General features: G+C 38.5%; 1 protein-coding gene across 1 annotated transcript; it reads right to left on the bottom strand.

The window, feature by feature from the left end:
• Nucleotides 1-937: 937 nt before the first annotated feature.
• On the bottom strand, nucleotides 938-17,867 carry LOC309801880 (E3 ubiquitin-protein ligase RLIM-like; the record flags this gene model as incomplete). The annotated part of the gene is made up of 4 exons (XM_082616969.1): nucleotides 938-985; nucleotides 7,417-7,871; nucleotides 9,200-9,443; nucleotides 17,778-17,867. 4 exons carry the CDS (start codon nucleotides 17,865-17,867, stop codon nucleotides 938-940), a joined length of 837 nt encoding a protein of 278 aa, XP_082473095.1.
• Between the last annotated feature and the right edge of the window lie 482 nt (nucleotides 17,868-18,349).

Here is an 18,349-nt window from a genome sequence, read left to right as displayed (position 1 = left end):
ATACCTCATACTTCTTTGACTTCAGTCTGGCATCTTTATCCTAATTTTAGAAGCATACTTGATATTCCGTGATAGCTAGATGAACATTGCCACTAAAATATCACTCTGACATCTCAAATCTCAGAGATTCCAGCTGAATTGTCATCTATTCCTCTACTATGACAAACAAGTTATATTGCATTTCTTATATCAGTGGAACTTCTCACCATCTACTCAGTCACCTAAACCAGAAACTTAAGGTCATCTTTAAATTATACAAGCAGCCACCAAATTTTATTGTGCTTCTTTAATACTACTTGAATCTATATGCATCCATATCTCAACTGTCTCACCATTATATCAGGACTTTATACTTGTTTCTTCCAGTTAATGCCGTAAATCCGTAAGTGGGACAATCTAAATTTTGACAATCTGTTCATATCCCTGCTAGTATGACCATTCTAAAAATTGAAAAATTTTATTCCTATTAGAAAAATCATGTTGACTGTGCATTGCTTAGAAGATCTAGTTCAACTCTTCAGCCTGATACACAATACCACTTGTTACCTCTTTGGCCTCATCTCTTCATTTTTTGCTAATGTACTTACATCTCTTCCTCTTCTACCCCAGAGCATGATGATTCATACTTACTGTTTACTGAGCCCTAAATTTTCAGTGCATCTTTACTGTTGCATGCAGTGTTTATTTTGCTTAGAATAAAATTAATGACTTCATTTCATTGGCTAATTGCTACTAGTCCTGTAAGATATAACCCAACTTTAAGGAGGTTTGAATTATTAGTGTAGATTTCTCCTCCTAGATCATTCCATTTTATCCTGTATCTGAATCTGTGTCAGGGCATCCCTGACCTAGAGTGTTACTGTATGTTTATTCATCTGCCTTCTTTAAAATGTAATACTTTTCGTCATGATAAGTGCTGTACTTCGTAACTATAACCCTAGCACCCAGCATCGCGCATGGAACATTCTTGGTCAGCGTTGAATGCCTGAAATAGTGATTTAGAAAAGGGATGGCAGATATTATAACTTAATAGGCAAGAAACCCTATACAAATATGTTAAGTAAGTGAGAGAGATCTAGGTTGAAATACATCAAATCCAGGATGGTAGGTAACAGTATTAAAATAGGTTTTCTTTGGAGAATAAAGGGTGAAAAATAAGTCTGGGATGCTCACAGTGGCCAAAAATTCTGAAGCAGTGTGTGTGTGTGTTTGTGTGTGTGTGTGTGTGTGTGTATGCCAGTAACTGTTCTAGTTTTTAGAAATGTAGTAGTAATTAAAAAAAAAAAAGAAAGGTCTTTTGGAGCTTCTATTTTGGGATAGGAATGGGGAAGAAAACAAGCACAAGATAAATAAAAAATGTTTTAGATAGTCACAAGTGCTACTAAAGAAAAAAAAATACACTTCCAGAATAGAAGATGACAAGGCCAGGGGTGGTAGATAACTGTGTTGTGACTAGTGATGTGAGAATGGAGAACCCAGAGCCCAGAGTTGGCTTATAATTAGTGTCTGTCCTCTACGAATGGTGGATGAGAGAAAAAGGATTTTCCCAAACATGCTTTTCCAAATCTCCACATTTTTGCAGTGATGTTAAAGATGCTGGCTTGATGCTTAAAAATGGAGAGTTTTGAATATCACACAAAGGAGAGCCTCTTATTTCATAGGGAGAAAGCCTGAGTTAGGATGGTAAAGAATTTTCAAATCTTAAATGAAGTCACAGAAAAGAAATGCAGTTCAGTTTCCATTCGAAATTCTCATACCAGGAACTTCTCATTGAAGGGAGTATACATTCACCTCTCAAATAATGAAAAGACATGAAATGTTTGGTTAATTGTAGTAAAGAAGATACTGAAGATCTCAAAGTATTGCATATGGATAACAAGTAATATTACTTAACAGAAACGTCACATTTCTTTGTGAACTTTCCAGTACATGCAGTGTTTTGATGTTCATGTTGTTCGATGCTCAGGCTTGTTTGCATTTACAAAAGAATCTTTATACTTAATTCTTCATGGAATATTGAGAGCACAACTTATTTTCATGGTTAGCCAAAAAAGATAGACTTTATATTGCTATCAAAAACTTATCCACAGGCTATAACTACTTTCAAAAAGAATTTGTTATTCAGACAAGGTTTTTTTTTTTTTTGGAATTAGGCCAAAATAAACAAATGTTTTAAAAACTACCAAGAAAATACAGAGAAAATTCTTAAGATGGAAATATTTATGCTCACAACCACAGTGATGCTGTGTATTTAAACTGATATTCTGTAATGTAAAAAACGTATCAGGTTGAGCTCAGAAGATTCAGGTACAAATCTTCTCCATTTCTGATTTGTCAGGGCAGACAGAGAGGAATATGATTTGGAAGACCAATATAATACTCAGCAATCGCTTTGAGAGAAAAATAAATGGATCTATAGTTTCAAAGTCAGAGTGTTAAATTGGGTTTATGATATAAGCAGCATACACTGGTAGAATGAGATAGGGTGATGTGAAGTAAAGTTAGAGCGATAAAATATTGGTGGTTGTTCAAACAGGAAAGATACTGTCTTCTAGCAGCTTCAGTAGCAGGAATTAGGGATTCCAATTTTGGGAAAAATGGTAGAATATAATGTTATAGTGGGCCTAGAACCAAGACATTAAGCCATTTACTTGTCTAGGACTCATTATAATCATTTTCTAGGTACAGGATGGATCCTAGATGAGAAGTTGTATTAGTTGTCTGTTGCTGCATAAGAAATTAGTACAAATGTAATGGCTTAAAACAGCATCCCTTTATTAGCTCACAGTTCTACAGGTTGGGATACTGGCATGGAGTGACTAGGTTCTGTGTTCAAGGTCTTAAAGGTCTGAAATCAGCATTTTTAAACCCTTGTCAGATAATTCTAACATCTAATTCATCTCTGTTGGCATCATCTGTCACATCTTATTCAAGCTGTCATGTATCTGGTTCTTGGTATAAGTAGTGATATTTTATTGTCTTTTGGACATTTTGGCTATTATGTTAGGATACTTTGGTCCCTATTTAAAGTGTTTTGTTTTTTTTAATTTTTAGCAGGCATTCACTCTTTATAGGTTTGGCACACATTTCCTGTACTTTTATGGATGGTGGTTCCATGATCACCTAATTTTCTGACCCTTTGTGGTACTCTTATGGTCTGTTTCTCTTGTGCAGGTGGGGTTACCTCTGGTCCCTTCTCATGCTGCTTATGGGGTCTGAAGTATCTTCCCCAGGATACGGCACTTGGTGCTTCTGGTGAGGGAAGGGAATCTCTGGAACACGTGATGAAGAGTCCTTCCTGGGCCAGGCACTTGTGACAGGGTCTCCCTGGACTGTAAGGAGTGGAGGGTGCTTACCAGGTTGAGAGCTTTCTGTGGAGGGATCTCCATTGCCGGTACCAGCAAGTTGCCTGATGTTTCTGGGGAGGGGAGAGGAGTCTCAGGCCCATCTGAGGAGAGCATTGTCCAGGTGGGAGCTTTTTGTGGTAGGAGCACTTTTGCTGGGACCCTTAGCCACTGATGTGTCTGGGTGGTGAAGGGGGATCTCAGGCCCAGTGGGGAAGGAAAGCACTTTCCCTGGTCACTTAGTGTCATCAGGGCTTCCAATTGTTCGTCCTTGCAGGTTCTGCAAGGCTCGCCTGGTGTTTGGGGGATTCCCATTTGATGTGATGGAGGAAGAGCCTCTTTGAGCCACTTCCTGTTACTAAGTTGGGAGTTAGGAAATGCTGGGCCTGGATCACATTTTTTTGTTGGTAGAGGGTCATAAGGTGCCCTGCCATGAGGCTGTTCATCCTTTCTGAGGGTCCCTAGGCAATTCACTTTCTCTAGACCTTTCAGAGATCTCCTTTGGTTGTCTCATATTATTTCCAGGATATATAGTTGTGCGTATAAAGGGGGAGCAGGGAGAGGGGAGTATAAACCATCTTATCTGGATTAGAAGTCCTCTCTGTGCCTTTTAAGTGCTCACCTGATTAGGTCAGGCTCACTCTGGATAATCTCCCAATCAACTGTGCTATATATCATGATCTAATAATGGGAATGATATTCCATCACATTCACAGGTCTCATACTCAAGGGGAGGGGCTCCTACAAAGATCACTAGGCATCATCTTAGAATTCTGTCGACCACAGAAGGTGCATGTGAATGTACTGATGTATTAATTAAGCAATTATCATCCTTTGGAAGGTTTTAATCTGTTAGGATAGTATGAAAGCCAAGTACTGTTATAAGTATTCTACTCACTTTAAGTGAAGTATATCTGATATCAAAAATACTTCCTAAAAATCAGACTATTCAAACAACTTTCAGAAGTTAATGTAAATTTCAGAGGTTTGATCCAAGCCTTCATTTCTGGCCATGCAGATATCTTCTGTGTGAAAAATATGCTACCTCAAAGATGTTTTCAAAAACTTCACCACCACTCCCCATTTATATTTTGTAGTTATGTGCAAATACTGTGGCTGCCAGCAATTCACAGAGAAAAGAAAGGTCAGTGATGTTTCTGACTTTAACTTTTTAGAGAAGGTGTATACTTAACACTGCCTACATTTGTATAGGCTGCACATTGCACAAAATTTCTGATTATTGCTTTAGGTTATAATACAATGAACTCTCACCTATACCAGGATTGAAAACTTTAAGCAAAATTTTCTGGACTGGCCAATACAACCCCCCAAAAATAGTCTTCAGGCTGAATTAGGAGAAAAATCCTTCACTATGTTTAGGTTGGAAGGAAGCATGACCTAAATTTTGATTTCAAATACTCGGGGTTTTGGGTGATGGTTTTACTGGGGACAATTAGAATTGAACTATGTAGATATGTTTCTTGAAGCCAAGTTTTACCTTTAAGGCTTTCATATTGCAGCTTGTGAGGCTCCAAGCAGCAATTGGCTACTTTGGGTCATTCACACAAGGATTCAGAGTCATATATAAACCATAAAACCCTTTATAAGAAATCAGAATCTGTTTTTAAAATTAATTATATGAACTAAACATATATAGAAAGAAATTGAACCTTGAATATATTGAAGAAGCAAAAATTAAAGACATACCTATAACTGCCCTTTATCCTTAGTTGTTTACAATCACAGCAAATCAAAGTGTGACATGTTTAAGAGAAAGGTAATTAAGTTCTAAGGCTTTGTCATCTTATCACTTTTAAAAATACAAGATCTGAGTAAATGAAAGAAAATAGAGAGGGTTGTTAAAGAGCTGAGTCATAGAGTGGAATAGAGAACAAGCGGAAGTGGAAGAGGCAAGAAAGCATACACAGGCTGGGTTTGAAGAGAGTTGGGAATGCTGGTTGTGGTAGATGGTCTCTGATTTGCTTACCGGATCTACTCGCCATCCTTCTTAACCCTGCTTCGTGATTCCAGGAGGCTGATCTTTATCAGCTTCATGGACCAGTCTGTGTCTTCAGGTTGGGTTTGGTTAATATGAACTACTGATAAGTGATTAGAAGTCAGGAGGAAAGAAGGCAAGGGTATTTATTTCCATGATCTGCCCCCTTCCAAACTTTAGGTTGGCAGTGGATGCCATTTTCTAAGGTTACATCTCTTGTTGGGTGGGCTTCTCCTATAACTCGAAGACATTCTGGGTTGCAGGAACTGCTATCTCTCTATGCCCCTTCAAACCTAGTGGTTAGAATACTGGTTTCTCACAGCTGCTAGCCTCAGGGTACTTCATCATCTCTTGGTTTCCCTTCATTCTTTACACACTTTAGTCTCTTCATTAAATGCTATTCCATCACTCTTTTAAAGTGTGCCATCAGTTTTTAGCTAGAACTGACTGATACATTGGTAGTGGGGAATAGGCAAAACGTTAAGGTAGTGTTAGGGAGGTGGGATAAACTGCTGTGGAGAGAGATAGGAAGAGAAGGGTTTCAAAGCTTTTTATGGCATTCTAGGAATGTAACATGACTTCTTTATGTGAATGACTCTAATGTAGTCTTAAATGGCTTCTTAAATATTGATATTTGGTTGGGTTTCTGTTTCTTTGCATGCACAACCAGGATTGAACAGGGCTAAGAGATGTCTGGGATTTACATGACGAGATAATACTACTAGGATCTATCTAGATTCATTATATCATATTAAGACATTTCTCCCATGGAATCAGGAACATCCCAACCCAGTGCACATGCTAAGTTTTTATTGAAATTCAGTGAACTGCTATGGTGTGAAATTAATTTTTATTGTCAGTCCCCTGCGTCGGCAGGCCGACTCTCAAGCCCTGCGCCACCAGGGAAGCCCTATAACACTTTATATAGCTGAGAATTCATCGATCAGGATTTTCACTCTCATTGGAATCCACTACTTGCCTACGACAAATCGGACACGTAGAGTTCTCAGACAGCCAGCGATCAATGCAGTGAATGTGATATTCATGGGAGCAAGGTAGTATGCGAAGCTTGCTGTTTTCTGTGTACTCTGTAAGGCAAATGCTACAGGCTTTTAGTGCATCATTTTCACCAAACGATCTTACAGCCAAGCTGTCAATCTCTGCTTTGGTGAGTCCTGTAGTTTGCAGATTATGGGAGGACCCAGAGTCACTTTCATCAGATATTATTAGGCTAATTTGTATACCCCCTTGGCTGGTCTCTGATGATAAGTTTGTTTCTTCAATGCCTTCAAACATCAGTGATCTAATTCCTGAATTTTCATCACTTGAGCTGGAACCAGAAATAGGACTAGAACTGGAACTAGACGTACAATTGGGGCTTGAATGCCAACTCAGTGTGGAACTTGAATGGGTATCATAGCTAGCATTTGAATCAGAACCAAATGTACCACTACTACTACCATTAGGTGACTCTAGCCATTCCATGTTTTGACTTGGAGGTGAGACACTATGCTCTAAATTACTGTCACTGTCCATAAGGTTATTTGAGTTACTAAATTCTGTCATTGTCTGCCTTAACGTGCTCTGAGTTGGAACAGATGTTGAATCATTTAAGCTAGTATTTAACGTTCTGCAAACGGGATTTCTAATGGTATTGACATAAGCTCTCACACCTGCCTGCTCAGAATGTGAATACATATGCCTCAGTCCTCGTTCACTTTCAGAAGTGACAGTGTTGTTTGGTGTCTCAGATGTTAACTGAGTTCTACTAGCTCTGCTGTCTCTCTGAGAATATGCTCCAGAATGAACTTGTCCTACTTCAAGATTGAAGGGTATGGTTGGATATATTTCCCTCATTCCCCAAGATTCACCACTGCTGGTTGTATCTGGAGAATTTTCTCCATGAACGGCATTCCTTGTTCTAGAAGTTTCAATAAGACCGCTATTTTGCAACTCAAATCCAGTCATTTGCTGTGTCAATATTTCTTGGTGCTCAGTTCTAGAAAATGTCGCATTCTCACTTAGCAGAGGCTGCTCAAAATTCTGAGAGGGTATACTATGATTAAGTCTTTGTACAATTTCCCTAAGTGAACGTGGAGGTGACCAACTTTCAATTCTTGCTCTGGTTCTCCGATACTCTGGGCTCCTACTTCTTGCTCTTCTCTGACTTGTGGTATGTGGGAATTCCATTAATGTTTCAGTTGTATCTTGTTCAGACATAGATGGTCTTGTAAATATTGATTCAGATTGTGGACTTTCCACTTGCCTTTGGCTGTCTTCCATATTTTCTCTTCTGGGAAGTCTTGCAGATGCTACATATTCATTCTCTGGATTTGGACTCCCATTATCAAGGTTAGCATTTATTTCTAAACTGAATATGAACTGATCACTTTTAGGATTAATTTGGCTCTCTTCTCTCCAAGATTGGTTTTCTCTTTGTCCACTTGTCATATTTTCAGTTTGTCCAGAACAGTTAAGCCAGTCTATTATAGAGTCACCACTAGACACGTCATCTGAAGAGTCTCCTCTGTCTGTTAACAAAAAAAATGGGGAGGGTGCATAAAAAACCACCAAAATTAGAACCATCATAAAATAGCACTCTGAAACTTTGTTTCAAAAACAAACAAAAAATGAGAACTTAAATACTCAGATGTTTTCAACTGATTTCACATTTATAGAGTTAATATTTTATAAACTGCACTGTGTAGATTTATAAGTAAAGGTAGAAAAGTTTCGATTCCATCCAAAAAGAGTGAGCTAATCCTAGATAAACTTAGAGAATTTTTTAAAAAGGGAATCCGGAGGAAGTCTGTGTTTCAGTATTTCATCATATACACAGCCCTGTGTACCACTGTCGGAGGAATGTCAAGAGACTTTTTTTTCAGTCCACTGTCAAAACACTAATGCAATTAAACAAGGTAAACACCAGTTAAGGTACAATGCTAGTAGTTTAGTTCAGTTTACATTATTGTCTAATTTTCATTAGTCTCCAACATGACTACTTCTAGGCTCTTCACTTATGTGCTTTTGATAATAGATAAGCTGTTTTAAAATATAAGGTTTTTGCCCAAACATAAACAAGTTTTATAGGTTTAAAAGTGTTTGCATTTTGAATACTTCTTAATGTTACCAAGATTTTTAATTGACATTAAATTGAAGGTCAGATCAAATGAATAGACTGAACCTAGCATGGTACATATAAGACCATATTCAAGAACCAAAGTATTACAGTATCCTCTTCATTAGACAGCAAAATCCTCTACTTCACACTGGAAGGGAGGGCACCAGACCTGAGGTCCGACCAGAGTTTCTCAGCCTTAGCACTATTGACATTTTGGTGCTGGACAATTCTTTGTTTTGGGGAGCTATCCTGTGCATTGTGGGATATTTGGCAGCATCCCTGGCCTCTGCCCACTAGATGCTAGTAACACCCATGCCTCCCCTGTGACAACCAAAAATATCTCTAGCCATTGTCAAATGTCCCCAGGTGTTGAAGAGAGCACAATTGTCCCCAGTGGAGAATATTTGTTTGCTTTTTTTACATGTCTATGTAGAAAAAATAATTCAAGAAGTAGGAGGGACTTTCAGTTGAGGTAGAAAACCAAGAAAAATACAAATAGGCTACTTTGCACTGTTTCCCAATTAAAACAACCCAAGTGTGAATGAGGAAAACAAACAAACAGACCTTGACATGCTCACCAAAAATCAAGTAAATGCCAGTTCTTTTTATGAGAAGTTACTTACCAAATTAATGTAAGTCACTTCTGTATAATTTACTATTTACTATTATGAAGTTACTATTTCCTATTATGAAGTTCCTTATTCATCCCATCCTATTCCCTCCAAAAGCAAAATATACCTGTATTTTCATCTGAGTCTTGTGGTGCGTTTTCTTTGATTAGCTGAAGTCTTCTCAGCAACTCTTCTTCCGTACTTTCACCTGGAATGCCTAGAAGATTGTTGTCTCTCATAAGTTCGTAATCTTCTTCACTCAGATTATTTACGAACCTGGAGAAATCTTCTTCCCGAACCAATCGGTCCGTTTGACTTATGTGTTGGGCCGAAACTCCATCTCCTTCATCGTTGGAATCCGAGTTTTCCACCTTAATAAACAAGTGGAAAATTATCTGAAATTCACGACGTGATATTGAAATTCACCAATGGTCGTTTCGCTTTCTACTTCCTGCCAGAGTGTCCGGTTCCGACTCAGTCGGATGACCCTCTGCACAGATTCCTCCCTTCTCCCTTCCCGACTCAGTTCTGTGGCCCCTGGTGACGCAACAGTTGGGAGCCGCCTCTAGCCCAGAACTTGCTAGACGTTGCCTAGTCACCCATTATCTTCCCCGCTGTTACCAAGTAGGGACTGGATTCAGGTTAGGTTTCATTTCATTCAAAACCAGCCAATGTTACTGAGGGTTTATAGTGTACCAAGCACCGTGCTTCACCTCGTTTCACCCACAGGAGCCTATTCTCAGGTTTTCAGGCTCTGATATGCTCTATTTATTCGTTACATTCCATATGACTGCCTTCTTCAAAATGCCATGCCAAAGTCAGCCTAGTTCAATGCAGCAATTCTCATTTTCAGGTGCCCAGGGACCTCCGCCTTTCCTCCTCATGAATTTCTCAAATCCTAGACTCTCACTAAGAAAGCCCACAATTTTTGATAATTTACCAGGGCCCTGGCTGAGTCTCTTTAGTGTATCTTCTCCCTTTTAACTGTTAATGGCTTCATCTTGCATTATATGGTCCTTCAGTCTTGTTTCAAACAAACAAGAAACACCAAAACTTTGGCAGGCTTTTCTGCTCAGCCAGGGAATTCCTTCTCCACAAAAGCATCAGGTTCATTTTTGTCCTCCTTTCTCATAAATATTATAAATAGTACTTAAGCAAAACTAGCCAGAACATCACAGGAACTTTTAGGACAGATACATAATAGTTACTTTGTCTGCCACAGTGAGTACTGACTTTGCTGATTTTGTCGCATGTATCACCTGAAAGCCTTGGTGAAAATAAAATAACACTCATTTGCAATGCTATCTGGAGGAGACCTCTAATTCACTCTCAGTACACAGCTTAGAAGTTGAAGGAGCTGTGTAAATTCACAGTTGTTGTTTTGTTCACGGTCCACAGCAGGCTTTCTTGTTTGTTCTCAAGGAGATGGAAGGATGGTAACTTTACCGGTGTGACAGTGAAGAATCTAAGTCTATGTCCTGCTTTTGACATTTGTTCCATGCCTCATTTAACTTAAGCTAGAAAAATCAATCTTTCCCCTCTGAATCAAATCTCAGCAAGATTTTGGATGAGAACAGAATCCCCTAGACTACCCTGCCTCCTTTATGGACTTCTGAGTGTATTTGTTATCTTTTACTGAAGTTATTCTTTTCACAGGGGAAATCTGTTGTAAACTTGTTTGCTGTGCCTCAATCAAAACTAGCAGTATTATGAAAATTCAGCGTGATTTGTACTCTTGATGCAGGAAACCCTCACAATCGTTAGTGTTCTTGAGAGTGATTGATTCAGTTTAATTCAATTCAATCAATTCAAGTGTCAAGTATGTTTAGCGTTTGTTAAATGTCAGTCATATTATCGGATATTAAGATACAAAGATGAGTATATTTAAGAATCTGTTGTCATTAGAGTATAACAAACAATTGAGCTACACAGAGGTAAAATTACAGTTTTGAGGAGAAAGTGATTTGAGTGAGAGAGAAAATCGGTTTCACTGCATTTGGGTTTTAAAGGATGAATAGGAGTTTTCTAAGTGAATGAAAGGGGGAAATATTTTCAAAAGTGAGAACAGCAACTAATGACACTCATAAAACAACAAGGATAGTAGATTTTAATTACTAAAAAAAGACATTAGTTAAATTGGCCGAGCAAGGCCAAAAAATGGAGACCTTTATGACATGTTTAGAAGTTGGACTTTATCATTAGTGCAATGGAAAGATGTTGAAGTCTTTAGACAGTTGATGGTCAAATTTGCAATTTAGAAATAATATTGATAGTAGTGTTGAGGATGAATATGAAGGGCAACAGTTCAGATGGGAGGGTCAGAAATAGATAGCGGGCAGCCTAGGCTAGTGATGACAAGGATCTGAATCAGGGCAAAGGAATATGATTAAAATGAAGGACTTTAACAGATCTCTAGGCAGCAGAACTGATTAAACCTAGTAATATGTGGGAAAGAGGGAAAAGTGGGGAGGGGGAATATATGAGGGAAAGGCAGGGGTCAGGATTACTTCTGTATTTCTGTCTTTGCTTAGTGGACAGTGGTACCAATAAGAAGTAACACCTGATTCTGAAGTTGTATGGTTTAGCTTAAGAGGGAGCATGATTGCTTATGATTAGAATAGTATGCAAGTTACCTGAAGATTCAGAAAGTCTTACAGTCATTCCAAATTTAGGTACAGAAGCACATGAACTAATAGCCCCGGATGTTTGGTGTTCCCTGTAGTTGGCTCTCAGTGTCAATGACTCTAGCTTCCTGAACTATTTGTTCCTGGTTATGTCCCAATTCTGGTGCAAGTAACAGGGTATAGTGATCATCATCCCAGAGACCTACTTATTGACCTTGATTATTTAAATAGAAGCCACCAATATAGCTGTGCTTTACACTTAGTTCTCTCATGTCTTGACTTTCCTTCTGAGTATTGCATTGTAAGTTCAGTAGTTTTTCCTCTGGATGGCAATATTGCTGCTTTGGCCTTTGTTCTATCCCTTGTCTTGATATCAGAAGTCTTCTGAAGATGTTTTTTCTTCACTTCTCATTTCAGAGATGGGAGGTGCATCAGGAAGTCCGGAGGTTGACTAGAGCATCACTCGAAGTTGAGTTGGAGGGGAAGAGATTGAAGATGGAAAGCTGCTTACTTTCAATCAGAGTCAAGCACTTAAAAATTTGGCCAATCCTTTGTTTATGATGTGGTGAAAAAATGGGGTGTGTGTGAGCAGATTTGGCTGTTCTTTTATCCTGGTTGTAATAATGGAGTTTTGTAATCAAGGGTTTTCTTTTACTGACTCTGTCCAAGGAAGCTTCTGAACAGATTCTATGACTCAAAGGGAGACTGAAAATAAGCAAGAGATAGCATTCTCCCTGAATATGGGTAAAAGGAGTTCTGTGGCTTTAGAACTGTAAGAAATGATCAAGACATATATTCCAGATACCTATTGCAGTATAACAAACCAGTCCAAAACGCAGTGGTAGATACAATAGAAACCATGCTGTTATAGTCAGGACTTTGTGAGCTAAGAATAAAGATAAAGAATACTGGGGATGGCTCATCTCTGCTCCATCATGACTGGGCCTCAGCTGTGGTGGCTTGAATGATTGGAGATAGATTAGACAACTTGACTGGTGTCATATGTCTGGGGCCTTGGTTCTGGCTAAGTTTTCTTTGAGTCACATCTTTTGGTGCTGAAATGTCCAACCAAGATGGCATCTTCATTCACAAATCTGGGGCTTGAGTTGGGCTGCACAGGGTGAAAAATCTGGGGCTGGTTTTCTCTCTGTCTCTGTCTTTCTCCATGAAATTTCTCGGTGTAGTTTTGGAGTCTTAGCAACCTGGATATCTCAAAGTAGTTGAACTCTTACATAGTGAGTGGCTTCACCCAAAAGAAACATCTCATGAGACTTGGCTGGAATCTGTAAGGCTTCCTATGACTTAACCTCACAAGTGCAAGAACACCTTTTCTCTTGCATTCTGTTGATTGACTAAGCCACTGTATCAGCCCATATTCAAGAAGTGGGACACCACATTCTACCTTTCAATAGAGAGGTAACAAAGATTTTATGGTTGTATTTAATGTACTATAGCACATGATGAAAAAAATCTTATAATGATGACTTTTCAGTTCATGTGGAAATTAATCTCTCCCTCTGTTCTCTGAATTGCATTATTCTCTGGGTAAAAATAAAAAAAGGGAGGACATAAAATCTGAAGTTCTTTGCATTCAGCCTGATTTTAAAGATACCCGATTAAGGATCTTTTTATTATGTAATAGTTTTCCCACATCAGAGACCATTGGTAATATTAAGAGCTATTTACTGAGCAACTGTAATTGCTAGACACTCTGCTTGTGTTTTAACTTATTTGATCTCAAGCCCCATGCAAGAGAGGTATTACTATTCTCAGAGATAAAGGCATTGAGGCTGATGCAAATTAAGTGATTTTCTCAAAGTTACAGTAATAGATAATATGTTTAGATTCAAACAAGGTCTATAGGATGACTCTCCCTGTTTCGCTCTACTCTGCTATGTTTAATGAAAACACAATTTTAGACATCATTACACAAACGTAGTAAAATCTCAGTTAAATGAGATGCTTGAATCATGTTTGATCATTTTCGTGTGCCATTTCAATTCTGCTTTGGGGTTAGTCTAGAATATCTTCGTTTTAACTTAATAAAGAGTAATTTTAAATCAAGAAGTAAACATAATTAAAGCTTGATAAGATATTTCATATTTTTATGTCTTTTTCTTTCCCACCAGAAGGATGGGTTAAAAGCTTGAAAGCATTGATGCAGAAAAATGAATATAAATATGCATGTCTCATGGAATCTACTGGAATTGGTTCTTTGACACAAATACTTGTTTTGAATCTAAACAAGAAATTCTTGTTAATTGAAATCACACCCTTTCCACTTACATAGGCTTGACACTAGGAATTAGTTTCATCTCTTCCTTATTCTTACGTCTAATTATGGAAATAAAAATGTATTTATTTAGCAAGGTCTCATCCCTCTTATCATTTCCTTTCTTCCTGGTTCTGCTCAGATTTAGACTGTTTTTTTTTTTTTTTTTTTTTTTCGGTACATGGACCTCTCACTGTTGTGGCCTCTACCACTGCGGAGCGCAGGCTCCAGAAGTGCAGGCTCAGCGGCCAAGGCTCACAGGCCCAGCCGCTCCGCGGCATGTGGGATCTTCCCAGACCAGGGTACGAACCCATGTCCCCTGCATCGGCAGGCGGACTCTCAACCACTGCGCCACCAGGGAAGCCCAGATCTAGACTTTTGATAGCTTTTCTATTAGTGCCGTGTCAGTGGTTAGTTTGTTTCTATGCTTTCTCTAGTTTTGAGACATTTTACACACTTTCTCTGAGGCATGCTCCAGGTCTGTTATTCACAAGCAAGTTAGTTCATATTTCCGCACATTTGTTTATTTGTAAATTCTTACCTCCTAGATTATTGTAATAAATAAGTAAACTTACATATACATAAATAATATTCTGTTTGTTTGAAAAGCACTCTGACTTTTTGTGAAAGAGACTCACTTCCCAATTTTACAGCATTAATCTGAGGAACAGGGGCCTGCTGGAATACTCCCCAGGGACAGTGGCTGGCAGGTGCCATCTTCCTGCTCTCTCTCTGCCTTGATAAAACTTAAAGGTGCCATCTTTTTTCCCATTTTTCCTTTCCTGCAGGTGACAACTTTGTGCTCCAGCCAGCTGGCTCCTTCTTCCCTGCTCTTCCTCTGTCTTGCTATATATATATATTTTTCTTCTTCTTTTTCTTTTTTCTTTTCCCTCTTTCCCTTTATTCAAATGGTGTATCTTTGCACTCTTCCCACCGCCTCACTCAGCCAGTAAGCATCATCTTCACACTTTCCTTCTGATGTGCTCCAGAGAGCCAGAATCTCCAAGACAGGAGATCCCATTTTTGTGGCCTCCACTCAGGGGATGCTCCTTGATCGCCTGGCTCTGGAGGCCAGGAGGGATTTCTTTTCTGGGTCCCATGGGACTGTAACAATTGGAGAGACAGTTCTTGGCAGGATACCACCCCCAGGATGTACCACTACACATCAGACTGAGACACAGCCCCAGCCTTTACATGAGAAAAGCCTATTTGCTAGTAGGGACAAGACTTAAGAGCAGACTTCAGGTTCAGCACACATCTAGAGGCTACGGATGTGCTCTCGGGGAAGGTAGGCTGGGGGTGCCATCTCTCCACCCTCACTCTGCCTTACTACAGTTCACTGGTATCTCCCAGAATGGAGCTTGTACACTTATCTGAAGCACTGTTTTCTTGTGACTGCTCCCCGGGGAACACCTTCAGATTGCTTGCTTCTGGGGCGCAGCTGGGCTTACACTTGCAATCTCACAAGGCTAAATATATTTGCATTCTTTAAAAGCTGTTACCAAATTTTCTGGCTTCCTATCAACCTGAATCTAGGTACTGCCTGAGATCCTCCACTTTGGGTTGCTCATTTGTCTTGGCACACCCTCAACTGCTGGGATGGTGTGCCAGGTCTATTAAAAATAAACTGCTTAGACAATCACAAAGATTTGAGAGGCAACCAAGAGTAGACAGGGTTAAATGACAAGGTTCATCTGTCACACAGCTCTTCAAGACTGGGAGATGTGGCTATTTCACTTAATGCATAGAAACCAACACAGAGAGTCAAGCAAAATGAAGAAAGAGAGGACTATACTCCAAAAAAAGAACAAAATAAAACCTCAGGGAAAAATCTTAATGAAATGAACATAAGTAATTTACTTGATAAAGAGTTCAAAGTTATGGTCATAAAAATGCTCACTGAACTCAGAAGGAAAATGGATGAAAACAGTGAGAACTTCAACGAAGAAACAGAAGATATAAGAAAGTTCCAAATAGAAGTCACAGAACTGGAGAATGCAATAATTGAACTTAGAAATACAGTAGATGAAGCACAAGAAAGAATAGGTGAACTCAAAGACAGGTCAGAGGAACTCATCCAATCAGAGAATAAGGAAGAAAAAGGAATGAAAATAATGAATATAGCTTAAGGGATTTATGGCACATCAAATGGAATAACATTCACCTTATAGGAACTCCAGAAGGAGAAGAGAAAAGGGGGCAGAAAACATTTGTAGAAATAATATCTGAAAACTTTTCCTAACCTGGGGAAAGAAACAGACATCCAGATACAGGAAGCCCAGAGAGCTCCAAAGCAGGTCAACCTAAAGAGATCCATACCAAGAAATATGAAAATTAAAATGTCAACGTTAAAGATAACAAGGGAATCTTAAAATCACCGAGAGAAATACAGCTTGTTATATAACTTGTTATATACAACTTGTTATATAACTACATCAACCTAAAAAGCTTCTACACAGAACAATAAACAATCAACAAAACGAAAGGGTGAGCTACAGAATGGGAGAAAATATTTGCACATCATGTATGTGATAAGGTGTTAATATCCAATATATATGAGGAACTCATAAAATGGCTATATATATATATATCTATCTATATATAGATAGATATAGATTCTCAAACAATTCAATTAAAACTTGGGCAGAAGAACTGAATAAAAATTTTTCCAATGAAGGCATCCAAATCACCAACAGGTTCATGAAAAGATGCTCTACATCACTAATCACCAGGGAAATGCAAATCAAAACTACAATGAGATATCACCTCAAAGAGACTAAGAGGTAACAAATGTTGACAAGGATGCAGAAAAGGAAACCCTTGTGCACTGTTGGTGGGAATGTAAATTGGTACAGCCACTATGGTAAACAATACGGAGTCTCCTCAAAAAAATTAAAAAGAAAACTACCATACATTAGCAATCCTGCTTTGGGTGTATATATATCCAAAGAAAATGAAATCACTATTTCAAAGAGATATCTGCACTCGCACATTCATTGCAGCATTATTCACAATTGCCGAGAAATGGAAACAACCAAAGTGTCCATGCATGGATAAATGGATATAGAAGATGTGGTACATACATAGATGGAATATTATTCAGCCATGAAAAAGAAAATCCTGCCACTTGCAACAACATTTATGGATCCTTGGGACATTATGATGAGTGAAATAAGTCAGAGAGAGAAAAATAAATACTGCATGATGTAACTAAATTGTAGACTCTAAAACAGCCAAACCCAGAGAAACAGAGAATAGAATGGTTGTTGCCAGGGGTTGGGGTTGGGGGAAATGGGGAGATGTTGACCAAAGGGTAAAATATCCAGTTAGCACATGAATTTCTGGGAATCTAATCTACAGCATGGTGACTGAGGTTAACAGAACTGTATTATATACTTTAAAGTTGCTAAGAGAGTAGATCTTACATGTTCTCACCGAAAAAATAATGTTATTTATGCGAGGTAACGGAGTTGTGTTAACTAGCTCCGCTGTGGTAATCATTTCACAACATGTAACATACCAACAGATTGTACACCTTAAACTTACACAATGCTATATGTCAATTACATCTCAATGAAGTTAGAAAAATACAGAAAACAGACTGTTGCACAACATTCAAGCAAAAATACTAGTTTTGGGCTGCTTTTTCTTGAATTTAGTCATTGTTCCTTCTTGAATCTGTTTTGTATCACATGATAGCAGACTCATACAGGCAGCCTACTTCTGATCAGGCGCAGCCAAAAAGAAGCAACTGATGGTATATGGGAGTTTAGGGATAAGCTACGAGATTTCTCCCTTTCTTCCTCTACTTTGTGAAGATTCTCCAGCAGCAACTTTGTAACTTCCATGGCTCCAACTCCAATGAGACAGAACTGGTATGGTCTGACATTGATGATCATTTAACCTGGCCCTGGACTCCTTTACAACCCTCTGCTTAACTCTGCCTTTCCAGCATAGGGGTAAAAGTAAATTCCTGTTCCTACTAATCACTCCATTATCTAGGTGGCCCTTCTTTACTTCTCAGAAGTTTCATCACTGGTGTTCTTAATACCCTGTATTAAATTTATTTGCAAAGACTTGAAACAATTTCTATATTATTTGTTATGGGCAAATACAGTATAATAAAATTTCCAAATATTAAAAAAATATTAGAAGAGACATGAAATCTCAAAATGGGGAAATGTTAGCCACGTTTAGGAAGAAAATGTACTAATATTATTGGAGGAAAGAATTCAGGAATTGGAAGAGAACACTAATGAGTTTGGAAGGTATAAGACTGTGGAGAAGTTTGAATGGTGGGCTTCATGCCACCGGAAATAGGGAGTGATTCAAAGTTCTATAAAGATTGTGCTCACTTCAGCAGCACATATACAAAGTTTTA

This window comes from Mesoplodon mirus, assembly GCF_964341445.2.
Source record: "Mesoplodon mirus genome assembly, chromosome: 1".
NCBI lineage: Eukaryota > Metazoa > Chordata > Mammalia > Artiodactyla > Ziphiidae > Mesoplodon > Mesoplodon mirus.
The sequence above is the reverse complement of the archived record's forward strand: the minus strand, read 5'-3'. Positions and strand labels throughout refer to the sequence as shown.